The sequence below is a fragment of the Halichoerus grypus genome, chromosome 15, assembly GCF_964656455.1.
Source record: "Halichoerus grypus chromosome 15, mHalGry1.hap1.1, whole genome shotgun sequence".
Lineage (NCBI taxonomy): Eukaryota > Metazoa > Chordata > Mammalia > Carnivora > Phocidae > Halichoerus > Halichoerus grypus.
In genome coordinates, this window is record NC_135726.1 from 2076682 (window position 1) to 2100356 (window position 23675).

The 23675-nt window shown below is 48.5% G+C and overlaps 2 protein-coding genes across 10 annotated transcripts in view; one reads left to right on the plus strand and one right to left on the minus strand.

Moving 5' to 3' along the window:
- The window catches only part of ZCCHC14 (zinc finger CCHC-type containing 14), a 56923-nt gene extending 47860 nt beyond the window's left edge, over positions 1–9063 (plus strand). For 5 of the 9 annotated variants that reach the window (XM_036100929.2, XM_036100931.2, XM_036100935.2 and 2 more), the window contains 4 exons: positions 166–293; positions 1176–1316; positions 1400–2869; positions 4096–5927. In XM_036100929.2, coding sequence (XP_035956822.1) covers positions 166–293; positions 1176–1316; positions 1400–2869; positions 4096–4292 — 1936 coding nt within the window. In that variant the 3' untranslated portion in view covers positions 4293–5927. Of the gene's footprint in view, positions 1–165; positions 294–1175; positions 1317–1399; positions 2870–3854; positions 5928–6385 lie in introns of those variants that run through there. The other 4 variants (XR_013444355.1, XM_078063452.1, XM_036100930.2 and 1 more) reach the window with 4 other exon arrangements.
- On the minus strand, positions 9061–22321 carry MAP1LC3B (microtubule associated protein 1 light chain 3 beta). Its single transcript, XM_036100938.2, has 4 exons — positions 22151–22321; positions 15020–15075; positions 11646–11752; positions 9061–10847 (listed from the first exon to the last, which is right to left on the minus strand). The coding sequence occupies exons 1-4, from the start codon at positions 22188–22190 to the stop codon at positions 10673–10675; spliced, it is 378 nt and encodes a 125-aa protein (XP_035956831.1). The 5' UTR covers positions 22191–22321; the 3' UTR covers positions 9061–10672.
- Positions 22322–23675: the final 1354 nt, after the last annotated feature.

The window sequence follows — 23675 nt, forward strand, 5'->3', positions numbered from 1 at the left end:
CGAATCCGACAAGTCAGAATGCATTGCTTTCCGCCTCTGAGGGTATTTGGGCGCGGTCCCCTTTGTATGGAATCTGTGCAGGAGAGCAGAGCTTGGGCAACAGTAAACCGTTCTCTAGCAGAAGACCTGAACGCTCACTCGTTCACGTGCTCTCTTGTGGCACAGGGAGAAGTCAGAGAAACGGTGCCTGAACCCCACAGCCCCACCCCCAGTCACCAGCAGTGGAGTGGCCCGCGTCCCCCCCACCAGCCACGTCGGGCCCGTGCAGACCGTGCGAGGCCCCCACGCTGCAGGTGGGTGAGGGCGGGGTGGCCTTGAGGGGGGCATCGCGGGCTCCTCCTTTGGAGGATAGTTATTAGACTCCAGACCACACACAGCCTTTTGGCATTTGCCTATTTTTAGAATTTACAGTTACTGCTCATTATTTTAGCTTTCATCATTTCCACCATTAGAAAACAGAAGGGACATTTGGTTTAGAACCTAGAGACCGGTGACTCACCTGAAGTTGTTCGGGCAAAAGAATTAGATCCGGCAGCTGCACGGCCAGAGGGAAAGAGAAAGAGGTACCCCAAACAGATGAAGATACGCTTCTTCCCCAGGAGGGTGCAGACAGGTCCTTGTAGGTCCTTGCCTCAAAGGTCCATCTTGAAACTCCCCAGAGTGCAAGAGCGCAGCCTCCCTGTCGTGCAGCGCCTGGGAGCCGCGGGGCCCTGGGCTCTTAGCCGCCCTCCTCCTCTCCCTGCCTTCGCCTCTGCAGTCGGGGCGCCGGATGCCGGGGACGGATGGCCCGTGGTTTTCTTTACACTGTGGAAGTACCAACAGTGACAGGACGCCAGGGAGAAAAACATGCCAGTCTGTCTTTTCAGTGGTTATTTGACTAAAAGGGTCTTCCATCCCTTGGCCTCGTAAAATGGGGTGTCCCTCAGTGTTGGGAGATGACTTCGGTGGCACCGTGGTGGCTGGGCGCCCCTTGTCGCTTCTTCTCCGAGGTGTGAGTGGAGCCTCGGGCAGCTTGTTTTCTCCGAGTCCCCGGGTCCTGTCTGAAGCAGGAGTGACAGCACCCGCCTCCCCGGGGCTGGTGCCCGGGTCAGCGGGATGGGTGTGCGCCGAGGCGGGTGGGGAGGGCGCGGTAGACACTGGCCGGCACGACCCCTGTCGGCGCCCCTTTTCCGCAGCGCTGCGGGTAGAAGTGGAGCAGCCCCCTCACCAGACGGCCCGGGAGGGCAGCTCCTCGGAATGCTCCAGCTCCTCACCCAGCCCGATGGGGGTGCAGGCCCGGGAAGAGAGCTCGGACAGCGCCGAGGAGAACGACAGACGTAAGGATGCCCGTCCTGGGAGCGCCCTGCTGCCCCTGCCCTGGCCCGGGGCGCCGTGCTGACCGCTGTGTTTCCATCTCTAGGTGTGGAGATGCACTTGGAGGGCTCGGAGAAGGAGAAGCCCGTCATGCTACTGAACCATTTCGCTTCAAGTTCCGCCAGACCCACGGCCCAGGTTCTCCCGGTGCAGAACGAGGCAGGCTCCAGTCCGGCGGGCCACCACCCCCTCCCCCCCCAGATGATGGCCGCGGCCTCGCACCTGGCACCCATCCGGATGCTGAATTCCGTGCACAAGTCCGAAAGGGGGGGCGCGGACATGAAGCTCCTCCCGCCTTCCGTGCACTCGCTGCTGTCTCTAGAAGAAAGGAGTAAACTCTCGGGACCAAGAGGCAGCATCAAAGTGGACAAGAACTTCGGCCACACCGTGATCGACGCAGCACCCACGCCCACCCCCCAGCAGCCCCTGCAGGTGCTCTCTGCCCTGGCCGAGAGCAGCTCCGTGTCACCCACCGTCTCCTTCGGTCCCCGCGCCAAGGTCGTGCACACGGCTGCGCTGGACAGGGTGATGAAGCCGGCCCCGCAGCCGGCCCTGGCGGGGGAGGCGAGCACGGCTGCCGCGGGGACGTCGAGCGCCGTCTTCCACGTGGCCCGGCCACCCATCAAACTTCTGGTGTCTTCATCTGTCCCCGCGGATTCTGCCATTTCTGGGCAAACTCCCTGTTCGAATAATGTGCAAATAAGCGTGCCCCCTGCAATAATAAACCCCCGGACTGCTCTGTACACCAACACCAAAGCTGCCTTCTCTGCGATGAGCAGTGTGCCCGTGGGGCCCCTGCAGGGCGGCTTCTGCGCCAGCAGCAGCACTGCCTCCTCCAGCAGCCACCCGCCCACGTCCTTCGCCAGCATGGCCTCTGTGCCCAGCTGCCCGGCCCCCAGCTCCAGCCCCGCGCTCTCCTCGGCCCCCGACAGCGGCTTCTACGGCGGCGGGGGCGGCGGGGCCGGGGCCGGCGGCTCCCCGGGGAGCCTCCCCGCGCCCGCCCAGAACCACCACCACCACCACCACCATCAGCAGCAGGCGGCGGCCCAGCAGCCCGCGCCCGCCCCGCCGCCCGGCTGCGTCGTGTGCACGTCGTGCGGCTGCAGCGGCAGCTGCGGCTCCAGCGGCCTGACCGTCAGCTACGCCAACTACTTCCAGCACCCGTTCTCGGGGCCGTCCGTGTTCCCCTTCCCCTTCCTGCCCTTCAGCCCCGTGTGCGGCAGCGGCTACGTGGGCGCCCAGCAGTACGGCGGCGGCGCCTTCCCCGTGGTGCACCCGCCCTACGGCGGCAGCGTGCCCCCCGAGCCCGTGCTGGGCGGCCAGTCGGCCTTCGCCGTGCCGCCCATGCAGAGCTTCATGGCGGGCGCGGCGGGCGTGTACCAGGCCCCGGGGCTGGTGGGCAGCAGCAACGGCTCCGGCCACAAGAAGAGCGGCAATCTGTCGTGTTACAACTGCGGGGCCACCGGGCACCGCGCTCAGGACTGCAAGCAGCCGTCCATGGACTTCAATCGGCAAGGTAAAGGGGGGCGGCCGCAGAGCGGGCCGCGCCCAGGAGACGGGCGCGCGGAGCTCCCCTCTGTGGGGAAACGGTAGTGAACTCGCTGCTTTCTAAAGCAAAAACGAATGTTCTGAATGCTGTTGGGAAGAGCGTGTAGTTCTGGGTGGGCTGTGAAGGCCCCCGAGAGGGTCACTTGGTCTCGAAGCTGTGCGTGGACTGCAGCCTGCTTCTCGCGGAGGGCGCCGGCGGCCGGGCCGAGGGCTCGTGTGGGGCTGGAAGCCGAGGGCCTGCCGCTGGCCGGCCTGCGCCCGCTCTCCGCCCCCACGGGGGCCGGGCTGGTGGCGCGTGGTGCGCCGGGTCACCTCGCTGTGCTGCCACGCGCCACCCCCCCTTACTTGCACTTGCTCTCTTTTGTCTCTAGTCCAGTTCAAGTGTGTGTCTGCTGTGGCGGTGACGCAGGTTTGTTCTTGCGGGTGGCCTTGGAAGGGAGATTCAACTAGGCAGGAGGAGCGTCCCTCCCAGCTCTGGGAGACGTGCAGCCTGGAACGGTCCCCTGGTCTCTGTGTAGGCGCTTGATGGTTGCCCCAGGCCTGGGATTCCTACACCCGCCTGTGCATCTTGGTCACCCAGAGAGCGTTAGAGACGGCTCTGGTGGCAGGTGGGAGTGGCTGTGGGCCGTCCTCACGCTGGGGCTATGTCCTGAAGCAGCGGGCCCAGGCCCGGGGTGAGGGTCAGGCATCCCCGGCCCCCAGCCCGGCCGAGCTCCCGAAGAATAGAGAACCGGACTGGTGACCGGCCGGGTCACCCCTTGGCGTTGATCCACTTGTCATGTCTAGTTTTGGGGGTGGAAGCGAGGAGCTGGGAGTGGGTACGACAGGCAGTTCAGATTTCCAGCACCCGCCTCTTGACCAGTGACTCTGGAAAGAACTTTGGACAGCTCAGTTGTTGGTAGTAATTGCACAGTGATTCAAATTTGATCTCTTTCTCCCCCCCCTCTCTCTAGGTACTTTTAGGTTGAAATATGCCCCTCCAGCAGAAAGTCTGGACTCCACAGACTGATAATTTTCTCTGGCAGCAGAACACTATTAAGCCATGGAGACATAAGGAAAATTAAATACAAAACTGAGAAGTCTAGTTGCTGTTGAGCTTAATATTTTTAATCCAAAGGTGCTTTACTTTACTAGACTGGATAGAAAACCTAGCGTAGGAGTGCATCAAACTCAGTTTTATTGCCAAAATCCTAGATTGGAGCTTGACGTCAGGACTCGCCTGGTCGGCGCCTCCACCGTGGTTGCGATGCAGAGACCTCCGTCTCCCGAGGAGCATTGCCGTCATCGGTCCTTCCAGGCTCACACGTAATTCCCGGGCAGCTACGCAAGATCGGAATCGAGAACTGCAGGTTGGAGTTCTCCGCGTGGAGTTCCACCAGTCGGACTCTTGATACCCCTGGGTGAGGGAAAATGTCGCCTTCGTTGTTTTGTTTTGTTTTTTGTTTTGTTTTGTTCCTCAAGTGGTTAGACACTAATCTCTCTGGGCTTTTTAAGGATTGCACTCCAGAAGAATGTAAACTGAGGTCAATCTCTGCCGCTCGGGGAGACAGACTCCCTGAGACCAGTCAGTGCAAGACACTCAGAGAACCCGTTTTTAAGGAGCTGGCACCAGCAGGCTGCGTGACTTGGTACACAACAGAGATTTTAGCATTTCCTTCCCTCCTTAAAACACTTGTAGCAGTTTGAAGTTTTTAATTTTTTTTTCTGCGAATAAATTTAAACTACGTTATTAAATAGAAATAGTTACTCGCAACAACTTAATATCTAAGGGTCCAAGTCCCAGAGAATCCCTAGTTGTCAAAGCTTTGAGAATCCCTTCCTTCCCGGCCCTTCAGTAGCTTGAAGTCCTGTCATCTTCCACCGCGACAGAGCTCTCGCCAAGACATGGTGACCGCATGGCCTTCGTGACTGGCTCTGACGGATGCTACACATCCTTAGCAAAGTTGGCAAGTTCTTGTCTCTCTCACGGATCTCCCAAGGACCCCAAGGCTTACTGCTAACGGATTCACACTCGAGACAGACGTTTCAACAATAATACAGTCCTATAATTTATGAGCAAAAGATTTGAAACGTTCTCCTGTCAGCTTCTTTTGTATTAGGCTGTGTATTAGTGGTTAGTTCTGCTAGAAATTACCTGAAAACTACAGTAGAAAGTGGTAAGACTCTGAAAGAGCCCACACCAACAGGACAGAGCTACAAGATCTGCAGAAGTCTAGTTTTATCCAAAGTGGGAAGTAAGTCCTCACCATACAGCTCTGTTTCACCCCATTACAATGAAAGCTGCTTGGTCTGAAATTTAGGGACTTAAACCTTTAAAGCCAAAAGGGAATTTTCTGCTCAGATAGTAGTATTTTAACACTAAAGCCTTCAATATTAAAATATTGATTGGTAAGGCCTTGCCCAGGGATTTTGCAGTTGAATATTTATTTAAAAAAAGAAAATCATAATATTCAGACCTTTCTTAAAATGGGACAATCAGCCTCATGCCGAATTGGTATAAATCAAAAAGAATACCCTAGAATTTGAGGCACTGTGATGTGAGGCTTCAAATTTTATGATCAGTTTCCTGGCGGAAACTAAGGCAGAGTTACCTTTTTTTTTTTATGACAGGCTTTTAGTAGCGTTTTTTTAGAGTTTTATTTTAGTAGAGTTTCATTTCTATGCAATGCAGAATTGACAGACCTCCGTATGCTTCTCTCTCTTCCTGGTACACAGTATTACATACGGTTTTGAAGTGATGGTGATGCTTACAACAACTTTTTGGGGGAATGTTACATTGATCTCTTAATTATAAACACTACAAAATGTCAAAATAATGAGAACTGACACAACTTTGCCTTAAAGAGTACGAGCCTGGAACTTGTCATATGATGTTAAAGGAAGACTTGGGAGTGTCCACTGATGTTTACGATTTTAATATTTCTGAAGGCCGTTACGGTGGCCTGGACATGTGCTGAAAGCCAAACTTTTAAATTTTTTGGTTTTTTAAACAAAGAAATATTTTAAATAAATCCTATTTCAACACAGTGAAATTGTTGAAAACTGTCTCATAACAAAAGAAAAAAAATCATATTTAGGGTTTTTGTTTTAGTGGTCAGTATTGGGGAATGAAAGCGTCTGTTGTTACCCTTATGACTATTTTGATAAATATTAGAGGTTAGTGTGTTCCATACAACAAAAAATTAAAATAGGAGCTTCGATTCGAAGTAGGACATTCAGATTGAGGTAAATAAGTCCAGACATTGTGTGGCTGTGTTCCAGTCATCAAAGGTCTTAGAAAAATTCCCACTTGTCTCTGAGAGTGCGTGTGCGGTGTGATGTCTCCAGTGAGGCCATTCCAAGGGGAGAATCGTAAAACGGAAACGTGAGGCACACGGGACACAGAGCATCCAGCTGCCGGTCCGTGAGACTCTTCCCAAGTGAATACTTGGACTTGGGGAGTGTTTGCTGGCAGTGTAATCTCTGATAAATTTCTCTCCAAAAGCAACCAAAGTCAGTAAGCCTCAAGAGCATTCTGCACTTCCTCAGATGGCCTCATCTTCATAGAAACACAGATCTGACTGACCCTTTCAACTCTGTAGTCGTTTTCCTGAAACCATGGCTCAGTGTGCAAATGCTGTAGCGACCAGGTAGGTGTGGCACAGCCACTCTGCTGTGTAGTCTGTCGTCTGTCCAAGTTTCTGTCCCCATTTTTTGTCTCCCAAGAATGGGGGAAGTGGAATGTACAGATTGAAGTAGAATACAGTGTTGGGATAAAACAACTATTTAATCCTTTTTTTTTTTTTTTTTTAGCAAACAATTTTCTACCTTCTTTTCTTGGTAATATTGAAAATTGGAAAAGTGTTTAAATGTTAAAACTCGTAACTGCTAATGAGCACTGAGGAAATGGGAGCTAGCACTTAAAATAACAACAGAATTATTTTCTTCAAAGCAGGTATGTGTGATTGGGTATTTAAAAAAAAAAAAAAGCCAACCAGCAGCATCTATGATCTCCAGATTATGGGAGTCGGCTTGTGAATATAGTAGTTGGTAGGGTCCGTGTTCTAGCTCCCTCCTTAGAAGTCACCGTAGCTAGTCTGCACTGCCCCGTGTGGAGGTGCGGAGCAGCGGCCCCGACCCTGCCCCGCGGGCGCCCGGCGATCGGATCCGTCTGCGTCTGCCCGGGCCGCTCTGGGCTCGCTCCAGTGTCGCGGGAGAGCGCTGGCCCGGCGCAGTCAGGTTGCACCCTCCTCACTCCCTATCATTTTGTACTCTTCCTGCTTCTGTGATGGGTTATTTGATGCCTTGCTTGTTTTACATCCTGGTTACTGGTGGCGTATATATTGAGTCTTAAGGATGGTAAGGGAAACCGTGTCCTTCCCAGAGGATGGGCCTGTGGAACCTGAGCGGGCGGACGTCCTTTCCAAAGCGCAGGTGACGTTGAAAGCCGTGGGTTCTGAAGAGGCTCCGTTTGCAAAGTCCTGAGGTTCTGAATGAAAAAATCTTTTAATCAGCACTCGCAAAACCACATACTTGCTGGTTGAGGCCAAAGGTCAACTTGACTACACTGTTCTGGGGGGAGGGGAGCTCAGTGTGGCTCGTCAGTCAGTCCCGGGGATTGTAACAAGCCCCTCACATGCATTAAGTTCTTACATGCACAATGAAGGCTTTGGTACTGAAACCAGAGACCTCGTGTATTCGAGAATCTTCACAGCTTATATTGGACAGATTTTCTTTTTAGGAATGAAGGAAAATTCTCCCATTTTTGAGCCATTCTTTTATGTCAATTCTACAAAATTGCATGTAACTTTATAAATATTTTTAAAAGATATAGTTTTGTAAATATTTAATATTCTGCTAATTTGATTTTGAATTGTAAATGTTAAGTATTGTTTTTGAAGTTTTTATGTTTTATTATACTTTGTTAAAAAGGAAAAATTGTACATTTTTAGAATGTTTTTATGAGTAAATTTAATGTACTGAAAATAAAAATTAAAAAAAGCTGTTTCATTTTATTAGGTCTTTGTCTCATAGAATATGAAGCACACATCTTTTCAAATAAATTGCAATTCTTGATCTGCAAACTAGGGAGTCAACCCTTTCTGCCTTCTCCACTTGACAAAAGAGATACATGGTTTTAAATCCATTTTCTATCCAGTTTCCCGGGTTTAAAAAAAAATGTCCTTGCTATGACCAGAAACATTAACTCTTGGTTTGGTATGTTCCAGCTCTAGGTTCCCTAAGAAATCAAGATTGGCATGAACTGATGTCAAGTTTCTTTGGAACGTCTCTCTAAACACGTGGTACGACATGGTATGAACGTGCCCTGGCATTTCTGGATTTGGAATGGTGGTGGTCTAATGAGCACAAGCTGGCCCAGGACTGTGGTGTTCTCATGAGCGGCGCCAGACACCAGAAGGAGAAACCTGGCTGGCGCCTTTTTCCCAACAGAGGTCCCCAGGGCCTCTTGGTCTTGTCAGGCCTGTGGCTACCCAGAGGAAAATGTTCATGTACACACAGTTCCAGCCATCAGGGCTCCTGTCAGGAGACACACAAGTGGTCCATGCTTGGGGCCCACAGCAGCCCCTCTGACTTGCTCTTTGGTCAGGTCAGGCTTCTGAAGATGGGGGACATGAATACCAGAGCAACAAACTCGGGGAAGCAGAACATTTCCTCATCTTGCTCCCTGGATTCTTCCACAAAAACATTTTAAGTGCCTGCTTCAATTTGGAATGGGTGCAGTTTCTCAAACGAGTAATGCTGCCCACTACTTGGCCGATGTTTGTGCTGCATCTTTCCCCGATGCGGCATGAGGTACCACAAACACGTAATGCCTCCTTGACCACTCAGCACATACTCTCGGCACCTGCTGTGTTTTACTCTTTCATTTATAGTGGCAGGTTTTCAAGTGTTTATTCCCACAGACACCCAGGTCTCACATCCATCCATCCTCTTTGTGCTATGCCTTTTAGTTCCCAGGAGAATTTACTGGTGCAAAGACAAGACCAGCTGGCAGAACCTTGACCAAGGTAAGGAAGGTGCCTGGGACAAGGCAGAGACCTTCAGAGATGGGTGCCCCTCTGTCCCCCCTCCCCCACTGCCACCACCACCCGGCCTGGGATGGTAGACAGTATACAGCATTGCCAAGTATCAAATACTGATCCATTAAACTGAGCTTCATGAGTTTTTAGTTGTGCCTTTATTCACCTTAGTTCATTAAAAATGTACTTGGTTTAGAGATCCTAGTGACCACCCACTAATGTGGGATTAGAAGTCACCCCTCTCTGCATGGTACTTTTTTTAAAAAGCAGAATTTCTTCTAGGAATCTTACTGATCACACAGTAGTTACAAGAATGTCAGATATAATGATGTATACAATCTAAACAAGACAGGCCAGTTAAGAATTTACATTATGTAAAAACACACATTAAAAGTTAGCCATGTGGACAGATGCATGCAGCGGGAAGAGGAGTCGGAAGGTCAGGGGTCAAGCGCCCGTATGCAGTACTACCGCGCCCCCCCCTCCGTTAATAAGTAACTTCCACTAACAGGTACACCACACACATCTAAATACACAAAGGGAAATCGTGACCTGCCGCAGTACAGTCCGAAGGGGTCTGTGATCCTTCTGTGCTGCTCCCACAAAAACAGTAAATAGTGAACCCCATGCAGGTAGCAGGAAGCATTGGTTATTCTAGGTGAACTCGGAAAATGTTTAACTTCTGACATTAGTATCTGTGAAGAGCATTAGGTCTCCTTTTGCTACTGTTTTCTTCACAACTGACATGCACTCGGGAGTGGAGGAACTTTGATGGTTGGCTGACCTACAATGACAACTGAAATACTCTTAAAAATGTAACTTTTTAATAACAGTCACACACTTAACATAAAACATGGATCATCTACAGCTTTAGGCCAAAAGGCAGAGGGAGTGCATCTGAATTTTAATGCTTTAGTTTCCGTGTTCTGTAGTTTCTAGCACTGTAGTTAAGGAATGAAACGGATAGGACAGCTTGTTTCTTTACCAAAGCGGACAGCAGTTTGACTTCTTAGAGAATATACAAACCAGGAGAAATGTCACACGTTCTTTCTCTGGGCCCTTTGAGAAACTAGACCAAAATTTTAAATTATTCAAGGTTCTTACTGAGCCGTGGTGCTTTTCTGTTACTGTCTAGAGAAGCAAACAAGAACTCGCCAGCGCTGCGAGATCACGGGCTCACAGTACACGTACACGAGGAGCAGGAACCTTGGGCAGCAGTTCAGAGTTTTCCTACCCCCATTTTCCCAGCTTTTTGCCAACGATTATAGCAAATGGGGGGGGGGGGGGGAGACGACTATGCTTGACAACTTATACTTAAAGATCCTCTTACAGGTATTTCCCCAGTTGAATAGAAAACCTTCTACAAAAAGTTGGCTAGTTCAGTGAACCTCGTAAAGAATGTCTCTGAATGCTTAAATTGCAGGTTCCTAATAGGGAAGGAGCATTAAAATAACGTGAAGGTCTATGCTATTGGCAACTTAGAATGCAAAGTATTTTATTCTTAAACTTCTAAATTTGAAAACAAAACAGCCTAGGTTAAATAATGTAGTTTCCCAAAGCTGAATGTGCTCATTTGGAGCTCAGTTTTTCTGCTTACAGTACAAAACAACTTCCTAAAACTCCTAGGCAGGAACACTACTGTTTTGATGATCTGTGATTGGATGAACTCATCAATCTCAGTTGGTAATATCCCTTTTTTTCTCCTTGGTAAGGTTTTAAAAAAATTCAAGAACAGATGCATTTTTCTAGTCTTACACAGACAGTTTCATTCCAAATGTCTCCTGAGAAGCGTACACCATATACAGGAATCCGTCTTCGTCCTTCTCACTTTCATACACTTCAGAAATCGGCGTGGACACACTCACCATGCTGTGTCCATTCACTAGCAGGAAGAAGGCTTGATTAGCGTTGAGTTGTAAGCGTCTCCTATTGAAAGAGACACCAACACATCAATATGCAGGGGACATGGAGAAATATCACCCTCCCCCATTGACAGAAAAGTATAAAGCTTTTTTGAATGCTGCTTCTGGCAAAATAATGTGTGTGCCTACCGATGAGGACTCTCCTAAAACTTCTCATAAAGCATAGGACATGTCCTAGGATTACATTCATGACTGATATTAGTGGTAATTCTTAGTAGATTATTATTACTGTATTCCCCAGGCCAGTTTTAAATTAGTATGCTCTCTGAATAGCCATTAGTGTCTAATGAAATAGTTCAAACTATAATTTACAAACTATTTATTACCATTTTACCAAGTCTACATTATTTTTTACTAATTTTGCCATACAAAACTTGTAAACTTTTCTCATTAAGAGACATCTAGGGGAGGCTGGGTGGCCCAGTCAGTTAAGCATCTGCCTTCGGCTCGGCTCATGATCCCAGGGTCCCGGGATCGAGCCCCGCATCAGGCTCTCTGCTCAGCAGGGAGCCTGCTTCTCCCTCTCTTTGCCTGCCGCTCTGCCTACTTGTGCGCGCTCTCTCTCTCTGTCAAATAAATAAAATCGTTAAGAGAGAGACAACGTCTACACTAGATGTTATGATGAAAGAATCTGAGGGACAGGAAGCCCAGCAGATAAGAAAAAGAACTCAGGAAGGAAGGAAACATCTCTAGGTTTTATTAAGCTTGCACAGATGTTAATCAACTAAAGATTTATCTGTAAGTCTGATACAGAATGAGCAGTTACCCAAAGAAATAGAAAAAAAAAAAGGTGATTAAATACCTAATGATCTTGATGAGCTCACTCATGTTGACATGATCAGGTACAAGGAATTTGGTTTTGTCCAGGACAGGAAGTTGCTTCTCACCCTTGTACCGTTCTATTATCACCTAGAAGAGCAGCCAGACGAGAGATTTTAAAATAACTGTTAACAATGAAGAGATGAAATACTTTCTATGTTGTAACTGGCACATACCAAAACGGGGTTTGAAATAGAAACAGCACATTTGTTAGTTTCCCCATAGATCTCCTGCGAATAGTGATCATTTATTAGCTTAGACTCTATCCCTTACAGAATATAGTACACAAGACAAATTGGCTGCCTCCAGGGAGGTGAGCAGGGTGGTGAAAGAAGTTTGCTATATATTCTTTTTGTTATTTGGAACCATGAAAATATACTAACTAGTCAGAAAAGAGCAGATGCTAGGTACCAGCTTAGAGCGTAAGCTCTGAATCTATGTCAATTGCAATACCACTATTTCCTCTGAAATGTGTGAGATCTTAATTACGGTAATATACTCAAATGTCTTTTTCATACTAGACTGGTTTCTCTACTTGATGTGGAAAAAGTCCTAAGTAAATATCTGATAAGTAGAGACAATGATCAGCTGGCTCTGGAGACAAATTTTGCGCAGAAAGACTCAAAGATTCTTTCATTTTGACAAAATACTCCTTATATTTCTTTAATGAATTTTAAGAGTCAAGAATCTTGCACTATGCAGGGAACAAAAATAGTTCCACATCATGAACCGAAATAAATTCATTAGCTCCTTGCCATACTTCCTTTCCACAGAGGACAATTTCTCCCCTAGTTTGAAGCCACCACAAAAGCTGGCCAGAGTGCTGACTGCCTGTGCCTCATCATCTTCTGAGTACCACAGACACTCTTCTCCAGGTAAAGCAACTCTCTACCCTGCCACGACGACGAGAAGTTGAGAGACGGGAATGGAGAGAGAGGAATGGAAATCTTGGCATAATGTTTCTCTCTCTAGAAAAGGGGAAGATACTTATCTGTACATTGTTCCACTATATATGGGACCCACATGGGTTCTGTGTAAGGCCAAATCAAACTGCTATTCCCTTCCTTATTAAGATCAAGGACTTTTATCCATTGGATGTGTTCAGAACACAGTAGCCACAAGGGAGAATCAGTAGGTAAGACTACTTTTGCCTGGGTTTGACTAGCAGCAGAGATCAGAGGCAATACAGAAATCTTTTTTTTTTTTTCCAAAGATTTTATTTGACAGAGAGAGACACAGCGAGAGAGGGAACACAAGCAGGGGGAGTGGGAGAGGGAGAAGCAGGCTTCCTGCCGAGCAGGGAGCCCGTCGTGGGACTCGATCCCAGGACCCTGGGATCATGACCTGAGCCCAAGGCAGACGCTTGACGACTGAGCCACCCAGGCGCCCCGGCAATACAGAAATCTTAACTTTGGGGCGCCTGGGTGGCTCAGATGGTTAAGCATCTGCCTTTGGCTCAGTTCATGATCTCCAGGTCCTGGGATCGAGTCCCACAACGGGCTCCCAGCTCAGCAGGGAGCCTGCTTCTCCCTCTGCCTCTCCCCCTGCTTGTGCTCTCTGTGTCTCTCCCTTTCAAATGAATAAATAAAATCTTTAAAAAAAAAAAAAAAAAATCTTAAATTCCTAGTTCAGGAAGAGGCAGAAGCAGTCAGAATGAGAAGAAAATCTCCTGACCTTAGACCCTCTTCATTAAAGGAAGACACAACAGCAGCCTGGGGACACAGGACAGCATGGCCTTGGGAACTCCCTCCTCCTCTCAGGTGTCCCTGACTCTCCAGTGCTGTTGATCTTCATGAAAACAATTCCCTATAAATGACTGGTTGACTTTTCAGTTATTTTTTTCTTTTTCCTGTACTTTTTTAATTTGGGAGAGAAGACGCGTAAGTCATGAGTAAGTCATTTGGCTAGACCTGAAAAGTGCCTTCTCGAGTGCTGCCATCTAGACAGCAGTGTTATAGACAGGAGCGAAGGAAGAAAAAGCCGTCCTTGGGGAGTGGAGAACGGGGACTGGAGAGCCAGCAAGCTGCCTGTCCATCCATGCTATCCCCAATAAGGAACGCTTGTAAACTTGTTTAGGAGCCACAAGCACCTATGTGGAAGTATGAGTATGTGATTTCTGCAAAAACCCTGGAACTGCTAGCAGAAAAGAGGACTGCTAATGTACGCAGATATTCATGTTTTCAAAGGGAGGCTGCAGAACAAATCCTGGCAGACTGCTGGGCTATTCGTTTCCAATAGCTAGCACCAAAAAGTGAAGAAAACCTTAAAATTAAGGAAATCCCCGGGCCACATGTTGACCCCAAATATAAGGACAGACTGAAATTTCTAAGCAGTCCAAGGAAAACAGAGACTGTGTCTTTTACTGTCGAATCCTATAGTTGGGAAACTGCTGGGCAGACCCATCTTATCTTTTCTGTGTACCTTACAGCCCCAACCCCCTGGACCTTTTCTCTTTCCCCTCAGTTTAGTCTGAGGGGACACATCAGAAAGCCAAACATGAAAGCTTCTACAGAATTTTTAACAGTGGAGTGTCTGGTGTGTAGCATTTGTAGGAGATAACAACCATGTATAAAGAACTAGGCAAATCTTTCCAACTACTACATGGGATGGGATTCTCTTCCCATTTTACAGATAAGGATGTGGCAGCCCCTTTCAGAATTTTAGTAACTAGCTCAACATCACTCAGTAACCTTGAACCTAAGGCCTGAACTCAGCCTCTATCTGAAACCAGAAGTTCCTCTTAACCACTTCTCCCTAGACCTGGTGCCTCAGCAGAAACCTTTTTAGGGTCTGCCAGCAAAGGATTCGGAGTACGGGGTATTGCTGCCTGGGCACGGCAAAAAGCATCTGAGGCACCTACACGTGACAAGAAAGAGCAATGTCTTTCCTCCATCTCCTGCAGAGCAGCCAAATAGAACAGACTTCTCTGGGGCATCAAAAAAAAGCCTGGAATGTACAGTCACATTTCAATCCTGAGAGCTGATTTTCCTACTGCAGTACTCCTTCCTTTAGCAGAGAGTGGACACTTCCTTCCACTGTAAAATACGAACAGTTCTAGCCCCTCTATCCCTTTCCCCCCAAGTAAATACATTTGACTTGTGAAGTGTGTAACATTAAGGCAGCAAACTCAGACTCAGGAGGAAACAGAATGTGCTTAGATCAAAGAACCGTATATTAAAATACCTCAATTCTAGGTCATGAAGTTGACACTGGGGTTACTCGTCTGAGGAGCTCTGTAGAAACCTGTCACATAGTCACACACAGTCACACACACACACACGCACTAAAGTACTTCAGCAATGCTCTCTTCTGCGCACACTGTTAACGACTGAAACGTAGGTGCCGGAGACTACCTACTGGGATTTTGGTAGGATGCTGCTCTCGGATAAGTCGGACATCTTCTACTCTTTGCTCTGCAACGAAAAGGAAGAGACATAGACATTATTAAGGGCCAAAATGCAGCTTCTTTCCTGCACTTTTACTGGTGGTTTCTGTATCTAAATTCACCATCCCTAGCTGTGACAGACCAGAGCAGTGAGGTCATCTTCCCTAGAACGGAGAGGAGCCACCCCTGGCACAACTTGATACGTCACGTCAAACGCAATTTCCACGTAAACCAACGTGCACTTACACCGCTCTCGCAGGTAGGGTGACACAAGACCAAGAGTACAGAATTTCTAGTTTCAAGGGTTTGGGACCCCAGGCTTACAGTCAAATGTAAACAGCAAATTAACTGCATGGCATTACCAATCTTTCCTCCAATGACTCCCAGAACCGGTCAATTTTTGTGAATATTTCGAAGTTTAAGCTGGTATAGGAATCTCAGATAAGCCATAGGCTCTTCAATGCAAGTTTCTGTTATTACTTCCTGCTTTTCAATGATACAGTGCTTAATGGAAAAGAAACTGCCCAAAAGAGATATGGGGCGGGGAAAATGCCCTATTTGACTTTTAAATAGTTTTGCTCAGGGACGCCTGGGTGGCTCAGTCCTTTAAGCGTCTGCCTTCAGGTCGGGTCACGATCCCAGAACCCTGGGATTGAGTCCCGCAGCAGGCTCCTTGCTTAGCAGGGAGCCTGCTGCTCCCCGTCCTTGTGCTCTCTCTCTCTGATTAAAAAAAAAAAAAGTTTTAAACAAATAATACATTATATGTTAAAAAAAAAAAAAAGAGGATAGGAGGGAAAGAATGAAGGGGGGGAATCAAGGGGGAGATGAACCATGAGAGATAATGGACTCTGAAAAACAAACTGAGGGTTCTAGAGGGAAGGGGAGTGGGCAGATGGGTTAGCCTGGTGATGGGTATTAAAGAGGGCACGTATTGAATGGAGCACGGGGTGTTATACGCAAACAATGAATCATGGAACACTACATCAAAAACTAATGATGTAATGTATAGTGATTAACACAACATAATAATAATGAAAAAAATATACACTATCAAAATTTAAAAAAAAAAAAAAGTTTTGCTCAGTGCCTGCCTCCTCCCACCCCCCATCCAAAAAGTTTAAAGCACAATGTCTACTGTTGAATACTTTTTTTAGAGAGTATCTCTGTATTCCTCTCAATATAATCACTTATATGAATGATCAATGTCATGGACTTCCTGGAAGTCCTGGTGGCTTCAGAAAAAAGATGCTATGATCTATGTGAATATATTCTACCATTGCCTATTTTTTTGGATCTAAAAAAAACCACTCAGTATCATTCCTCATAAAAATGACTAATTCCCATGTTCAAATATGAACATATAGGTTCTATTTCTATTTTCCCACCCAACATTTCTAAATCAGCTTCTAAGATAAAATTACTAACATATCTGCTATAGAAGAAGACTGCAAACTCAGGGATTCCTAGCAGCGCGCATTCCTATTCAGTACGAGAAAATAGAGATAAAATTTAGTTATTGTTAATAATAAGCTTAGCCTAGTGGTCTATAATATAGTGATTATTAACAAAAAATATGTACTTGGTCCTGGCAGAGCTTCCAAAACCACTGGAATTTTCTAAATGATAAGAGTGGTACTAAAAAAAAAAAAGAAAAAGTTGTACTGATAAGGGCCATCTCTTGTTATTCATAGCAAACCCCAATCAACCATATCTGAGTTTATGTTAATGCAGTGACTTTTGGAAAGCTCCTAAGGATGGGGACTGGTTGCCAGGGAGAAAGAACAGTGACTTGGGGTTTGAAATGTTCAGACCCACCCCAATCACCAGGGAGGGGAAAGGGGCTTGGAGGACGACCTAATCACCGATGGCCAATGATTTAACCAGTCATGCCCATGTAATGAAAACTCCATCAAAAGGATGGGGTTTAGGGCTTCCAGGTGCTGGGAGAGTGGCACATACCAAACTCCACAGGGACTGAAGCTCCTGTGCTCAGGACTCTTCCCGACCTTACCCTATGTGCTTTTCATCAGGATGTTCATTTGTATGCTTGAATATTCTTTGTAATAAGCCAGTAATCTAGCAAATAAACAGTTTTCCTGTGAGCCACTCCAGCAATTTAATTAAACATGAGGGGGTCATAGGAACCTCTGATCTATAGCCAGTTGGTAAAAAGCACAAGTAACAAACTGCACTTGCAATTAGTGTTTGGAATGGTGAGTGAGGAGGGGCAATATTGTGGGGCTGAACTCAACCTGTTGGATCTGAGGCTATCACCAGGTAAACAGAATTAGAACTGAGTTAAACTGTAGGAGAGGCATCAGTCGGTTGAGCATTCAACTCGATCTCAGGGTCGTGAGTTCAAGCCCCACATTGGGTGTAGAGATTACTCAAAAAATAAATAAATTTTTTTTTTCAATTCTAGGACAGCCAGCTGAATTGCTTGATATGTGGAAAACCCACACATCTAGGGTCCAGAGTGAAGCAGTTAATTAGTAGAATACGGAGAGTAAAGGAAACACAGGAGGAGGAGGATTTTTTCCCAGGCATCATCCTTCAAATCCTTCTCTATTTCTGAGAGTGTCACTGATTCCCCTTCAATGTTTCTCTCAGCTTTGAGACCTGTCTCTATGTCTGTCCTACCCCAGGAAAAGGTGCTCTACCATCTAGATTTACCTCTCAACCCTCTTCACAACAAAAACCTCCATTTTGTCAGGGAAGATTATTTCAGAGGTTAGAGGAAATCACAATTAATTCACTCTAGCAAATGAAGGATAATTCTTTAATATATCCTGGAATATGCTTCACATTTAAAAGCGTATCCTAACTGGGGGTGCCTGGGTGGCTAGTCGGTTAAGCATCTGGACTCTTGATTTCCAGTCTGGTCGCGATCTCAGGGTGGTGAGATTGAGCCCCGTGTCAGTCAGGCTCTGTGCTCAGCGCAGAGTCTGCTTAACATTCTCTCTCTCTCAAATTAAAAAAAAAAGCTTATCCTAATAAACCTGAACGTTAAGTGGAAACATTCAGACGAAGGGGGAGTTTTTTAATATAAGGAAATAGGTTTGTTTTGGCAAGTGGAAAATGAAAAAAACAAAATAGGCTTAAATGTGAGGCTTCAAATCTGAAACTATAATTTCTATACTATAGTATCAAAAGTTTATCTTGATTTATCCCCAAAATACGGTCCAAAAAAGACAAAAATCATTATTTTTATTAAAGGCAGAAAGTCTCATAGAAGTGTCACGACTATCTTGGCCAGCTGCAGCGAAAACCCAGTGGTAAGCCTGGAGCGACTGAGCGAATACGGTATATGCCTGGGCCTCACTCTTTTTTTTTTTTTTTTAAGACTTTATTTCTTTGACAGAGAGAGACACAGCGAGAGAGGGAACACAAGCAGGGGGAGTGGGAGAGGGAGAAGCAGGCTTCCCGCCGAGCAGGGAGCCCGATGCGGGGCTCGAACCCAGGACCCTGGGATCATGACCTGAGCCGAAGGCAGACGCTCAACGACTGAGCCACCCAGGCGCCCCTGTGCCTCACTCTTCTGAGTAGACAGCTATTTTCAGAGACTAACAGTATATTTAACAAAAACATTACTACCAACACAAATCAAAGGCACATATGAGCAATTCTTTTACTTAAGTATTTTTTTTTAAATGTTGTAATGACCTGTTTATTATTTGTCTTCCTCAAAGGAGTGCCCCTGGCAGCCAGGGACCCGCTTCTATCATCTTTGTATTTACCAAGGGCTCAGCCTTGCACACAGAAGATGGTTAATAAACAAATTAAAGTTGTAAAATGGAAATAAAACACTCTTCCAAATGCGTATCAAGATATACTTCCCAGATTCCTTTTCTCCTGTCTCTAAGAACCCTTATAAGACTTACAAACATAAGAATAGAGGAAGGGAGTCAAGGTGTCTTATTTTTACCAACATATCATTTGCAAAGTTGCTTCGAGATTCCCTGGGGTATTTAAAGTATAACTTTATTTAACTGAGTGAAATGGAAGCATAATATTGCCCCCATCTGTCTATAAATCATAAAAATAATACCCAACTCAATGAGTAACAACACAGCTTCAGTTCATGGAGTGCTACTGACGTTTTGGCATAAACCTTGCTCTACAGTCTACCTATTAGAGTAGGTGGAGCTATTTATCCTAGACCAACACATAAACTTCCCCCAAGACATGCTAACTTTTTTGATATTAATGGAGAAGCTTAAATCTACTCACCACTAAATCACAGCAGAACAGTGTCATTAAATAAACTTGGGCAATCCCAGAAGCTGAAGCAAAATTATTACATTTGAGCATACCAAATCCAGAATTATTTGCTCAAACACAACTCTGGAAGTTCATAATTTTCCACAGACCTGCAAAGACACACCATGCCTTTTGACTTAGTGTTGGCCCATCTCATGTACTGAAAATGATGGCTACCTACTGGAGGCTGGGAAAAGACAGGGCAGGGAGAAGATAAAGTGCAAGTCTAGACTCTACCACTAGGTGGACCATGATCTTCACCTCTCTGGGCCCCACCCAGTTTCTTCAGCTACAAAAAGAAGGGGCTGTTTTGGGTGAGCCCCAAGGTCCACTTCAACCCTCTCAATCTTAGTAGAAGATATAAGCAGAGCTATATTCAATTCTGAATTAAGCTAAACTCATTCACTTGGAAAGAGAAAGAACTGCTCAAGCTAACTGGGGCTGCTCTTAGGTTCTACAGAAGGGGTTCTTTCCAAAGAATTGATTTCCCTCATTTACTGGGCTACAAATCAGTGAAAATTGTCAGCAGTGGAGCAAGGAAAGGTAGCAGCCATTAAATGATATTTGATCTTTTTTCTGCAAAATGACTATTAAAGAGATCTTTTTAAAGGGGGTAAGGGGGGCGCGTGGGTGGCTCAGTCGGTTAAGCATCTGCCTCTGGCTCAGGTCATGATCTCAGGGTCCTGGGATGGAGCCCTGCATTGGGCTCCCTGCTCAGCGGGAAGCCTGCTTCTCCCTCTCCCTCTGCTGCTCCCCCTGCTTGTGCTCTCTCACTGTCAAATAAATAAAATCTTTAAAAAAAAAGGGGGGGGGAGTAAAGGTGAGCTATGGGGCAAGCCCACAAACAGTATTTATAAGATGTACTAACAGGGAAAAAAAATGGGGGCATTCCTGGTTTACCCCCCTGGTTCACCCTCAGGGCCGCAGGTTCCGTGAATTAGAATACGTTTATCTCATCACTTTTCCTACTCTTACCACCTACTCCTCAGAGATTTTTCTAGAATAACCTAAAAATACTCTAAGCAAAAGGAAAATAACTATAGTTTCAGTCATGAGAAAAGAAGCATCTTTCCCACACAAATGTCCCCAGTTAACTTCTATTGTGTGTGTGTTTTTTTAAAGTAAGCTCCACGTTCAATGTCGGGCTGGAACTCACAATCCCAAGATCAAGAGCTTGAACTCAATCAAGAGTCATATGCTCCATCCGCTAAGCCAGCCAGGCGCCCCTCAGTTAACTTTAAAATGCAAGAGTCAGTGAAGACAGAAGTCAGATACATGAGGAAATCTGCTTCAGATGCTGCTCTCAGGGCTGAATAAAAGCTAAATATTGAGAGTTCACAGAGGTCATTAAAGAGAAAATTTCCAGCAAAACGCACATCCAAGTGTTGCTAAATAACAAACTGCCCCAAGAGCCTGAAAAGGTATGCTTGGCAGCTTCTCAGGCCCAAGCAGTCAAATCATTACCAGTAACGAGATCTGCACCACCACGTCCAAGCTGTGTGAACGCTCAACTCTGTGGACTTCAGGCACGGAAACAAAAGGAGTGCAGTGCTGCTGCCCCAGACCCTAAAGACGACGACCTCAGGGAACCCCCCGAGCTGCTACAAACACCCCCACCCACACGCTGCCCGGGGGGCCGCGCTGTTAGTGCAGGGTTTTCTTGCTTCCAGGGAACACCAGTCACCTCCTTATCTTCATTTTTCTGGTGGAGTAAATATTGTGATAAGGTTACTTTCAGTTTCACCAAATGCGAGGAAACCCAAGTCGGGTTTCTAGCCTGAACTGGGAAGGAGTGATTCACTGCTGGAGGAGAAGGATGAATGCAACGGCAAGCCAAAACGAAAAGCCCCGGACCCCAGCTCTCCCGCAGCAAACAGGATCCAGACGCGCCGCCACACCCGGTCTACACTGGAGGGCGCAGGGATGCGTACAAAGCTGCACCTCGGGGCTCCTCCACACTCCTCCTCTCCAGCAAGGTACGGACGTTTGTAAGCGACCACGTGGGACCGAGGCGACTCACCTGGGGATGATTCACTTGCAGACAAGTGTCATCACTTCAAAGACCTGTCACAGCCTGGCCTGCGGGCCGGCCTCCCCCACGGCACCCTTGTCACGCGGGTCTGCGCCTCCGGAGGGGCAGCGACCCCCGGACTGCAGGGCTGATCGAGAACCCAGCACACAACCGGGCCACGGCTGCGGGGGACCAAAACGGTGATTCAGCAGCTCCGCCGCGGCGCGCCCTGGACGGACAGGCGCCCTCGACGGCGACCCGGCCGCGGTGGGGGTGGCGGGCCTTCCTGGGTCGGACCGCGCGCCGGCCCTGACCCCCACCCCCTCGGCGGACGACCGCCATCGCCCGCGACACAGCCGGGGCGGTGTTGGCGGGGGGCTCCCAGGGTCCCACCCCGCTGAGGCCCCGGCCCCGACCCGGAGCGGACGGACGGCCGCCCTCGCCCGAGACCCGGCCGACCGAGGGAGGGGACTTCCAGGGTCCGACCCCTCTCAGGCCCCGGCCCCCTCAACCCCTCAGGCCACCCCCGGCCCCGACACCGATCCCCTCAGCCCTCGGTCAACCCGACCCTCCCCACCCCCCGACTCCACAACGCCGTCGGCCCCCGGCCCCTCAGCCCTCCCCCCGGTCCGCCGTCGCCATCCCCGGCCACCTTAGGTCCCCGCCTCCGACCCTCCTGGGTCCCACCCCGTCCAGCCCCACATGAAACCCCGTTCCCCCCTCAGCCCGCCGTCGGCCCTCGCCCCGGCCGTCGCCGACCCCAGCCGCCCTGGGTCGCCGCTTCAGCCCCTCCTCCGGCGCGCGCACCACCCCCCCACGCCGCGGCACCCACCGAAGGTGCGGCGCTGCTTGAAGGTCTTCTCAGACGGCATGGCGCGGGCGGCGAAGCGGAGGCGGTGAGGCGGAGGGTCCCGGCTGCTGCAGGCGGTGGCGGCGGCAGCAGAAGCTCCTCGACTGTGGCGACAGCGACTTCCCTTGTGTCTCTTCAGCCCGCAGCTGCGTCAGGTGACCGGCGCGGCGTCCCGGGGGGCGGGGCCAAGGCCGTTTGCCGCCGCCGCCATGGCGGGCGTGGCGGAAGCGGGGCCGCGCGCGTGCGCAGAGAAGACCCCGCGGTGCGCGGGCGCGCGGGTCGGGCCGGATCGGGTGCAGAGGTCCAGGCGCGGCCGCGGGAGGGTGGGTGCGCCTCCCGCGCCGAAGTCCCGCGTGGTCCAGCTCCTCTTGCTGACCCCGCGTCGCTTGTGTGCCGCCTCCGTGTGCCGATGGCCGAGAAAGCTCCGGCCCGAAAATACAGTCGTGGCGTGCTCCCGCCGCAGCGCCACGGGTCTGGGGGCTGCCGGTTGCTCGTCTAGAGTGGGTACCTGTCGCTGCTGTGTGTTTAGGGAACTGCGCCCATGTGGCCCCGGGGAGTTGCGGCCTGGCGGCCTCCCGCTCACACCCCTCGGGCTCCCCGCCGCCGAGCATCCTCCCGAGCCTCAGCGTTCTCTGTGATCGGGCAGTAACACTGGAGGGTGCCAGGTGCTTGGAGAGGAGCCTGCAGGCTGCAGACCGTTCGTTTACCGCACGTCCCCACGTCTACTGGACGTGCACCTGGGTGGACAGCGCTGCAGTCCTAGGCTGGGCTGCTTTGTAATACCTAATACTTTGAAACGTTACCATAGCTCCCGACCTCTTACCCCTCTGTTTGTGGAAGCCTTTCTTATAGGATCGTTTGATAGAGTAATTGGATTGTGCTGTATACATTATTAGGCAAACATACAAAACATGCTAAAATATATTCCTCAGAGTGGTTTCAACGTAGCTGGGATTTCTTTCCTTACAGAGAAGCCAAACATGTTGCAGATCCTTGTATAATTACTCTCCCAGACCAGAACAATGATGTTAGCTGTAGCTCTTCATCCTGCTGTTTACTAGACAACAGTGCATTGTGCATGTGTCACTTTCTGTCAGGTGTTCTCCCCTCTTTGTAACTGTTATTTAACTTGAAAAACCTCTGAATCAACAGCACTTAAACATTCTCTCTGGTTTCAAAGTTCCAAAGGAAAGCTTCAAGCTCCAAGTGTACCATCTTGGTTGCTTTGTATTTATTCTGTGAAAATTGGAAAAAAAATTTTCATTCAGTGCTTGTTACGGAACTACCTTCTGCCAAACAAAATAATCAGGGTTGAAGTCTTAAAAGAGAGTGCGGGGGCACCTGGGTGGTTCAGTCGGTTGGCTGGGGGACTCCTGATTTTGTCTCAGGTCATGATCTTCTGGTTGTGAGATCCAGTGTCAGACTCCCTAAGCAGGAAGTCTGCTTGAGATTCTCTGATTCTCTCTCCCTCTGCCTCAGCTCCCTCTGCTCTAGCACCCCCCGCTCT

What these genes read in the sequence shown, in the direction of transcription:
- MAP1LC3B (XM_036100938.2), bottom strand. Translation starts at nt 22,190, where the DNA reads ATGCCGTCTGAGAAGACCTTCAAGCAGCGCCGCACCTTCG. An exon ending in AGCATCCTACCAAAATCCCA is followed by an intron (nt 11,753 to 15,019) that starts GTAGGTAGTCTC and finishes CTGCTCTTCTAG; the next exon opens with GTGATAATAGAACGGTACAA. An exon ending in GAGCTCATCAAGATCATTAG is followed by an intron (nt 10,848 to 11,645) that starts GTATTTAATCAC and finishes CTCTTTCAATAG; the next exon opens with GAGACGCTTACAACTCAACG.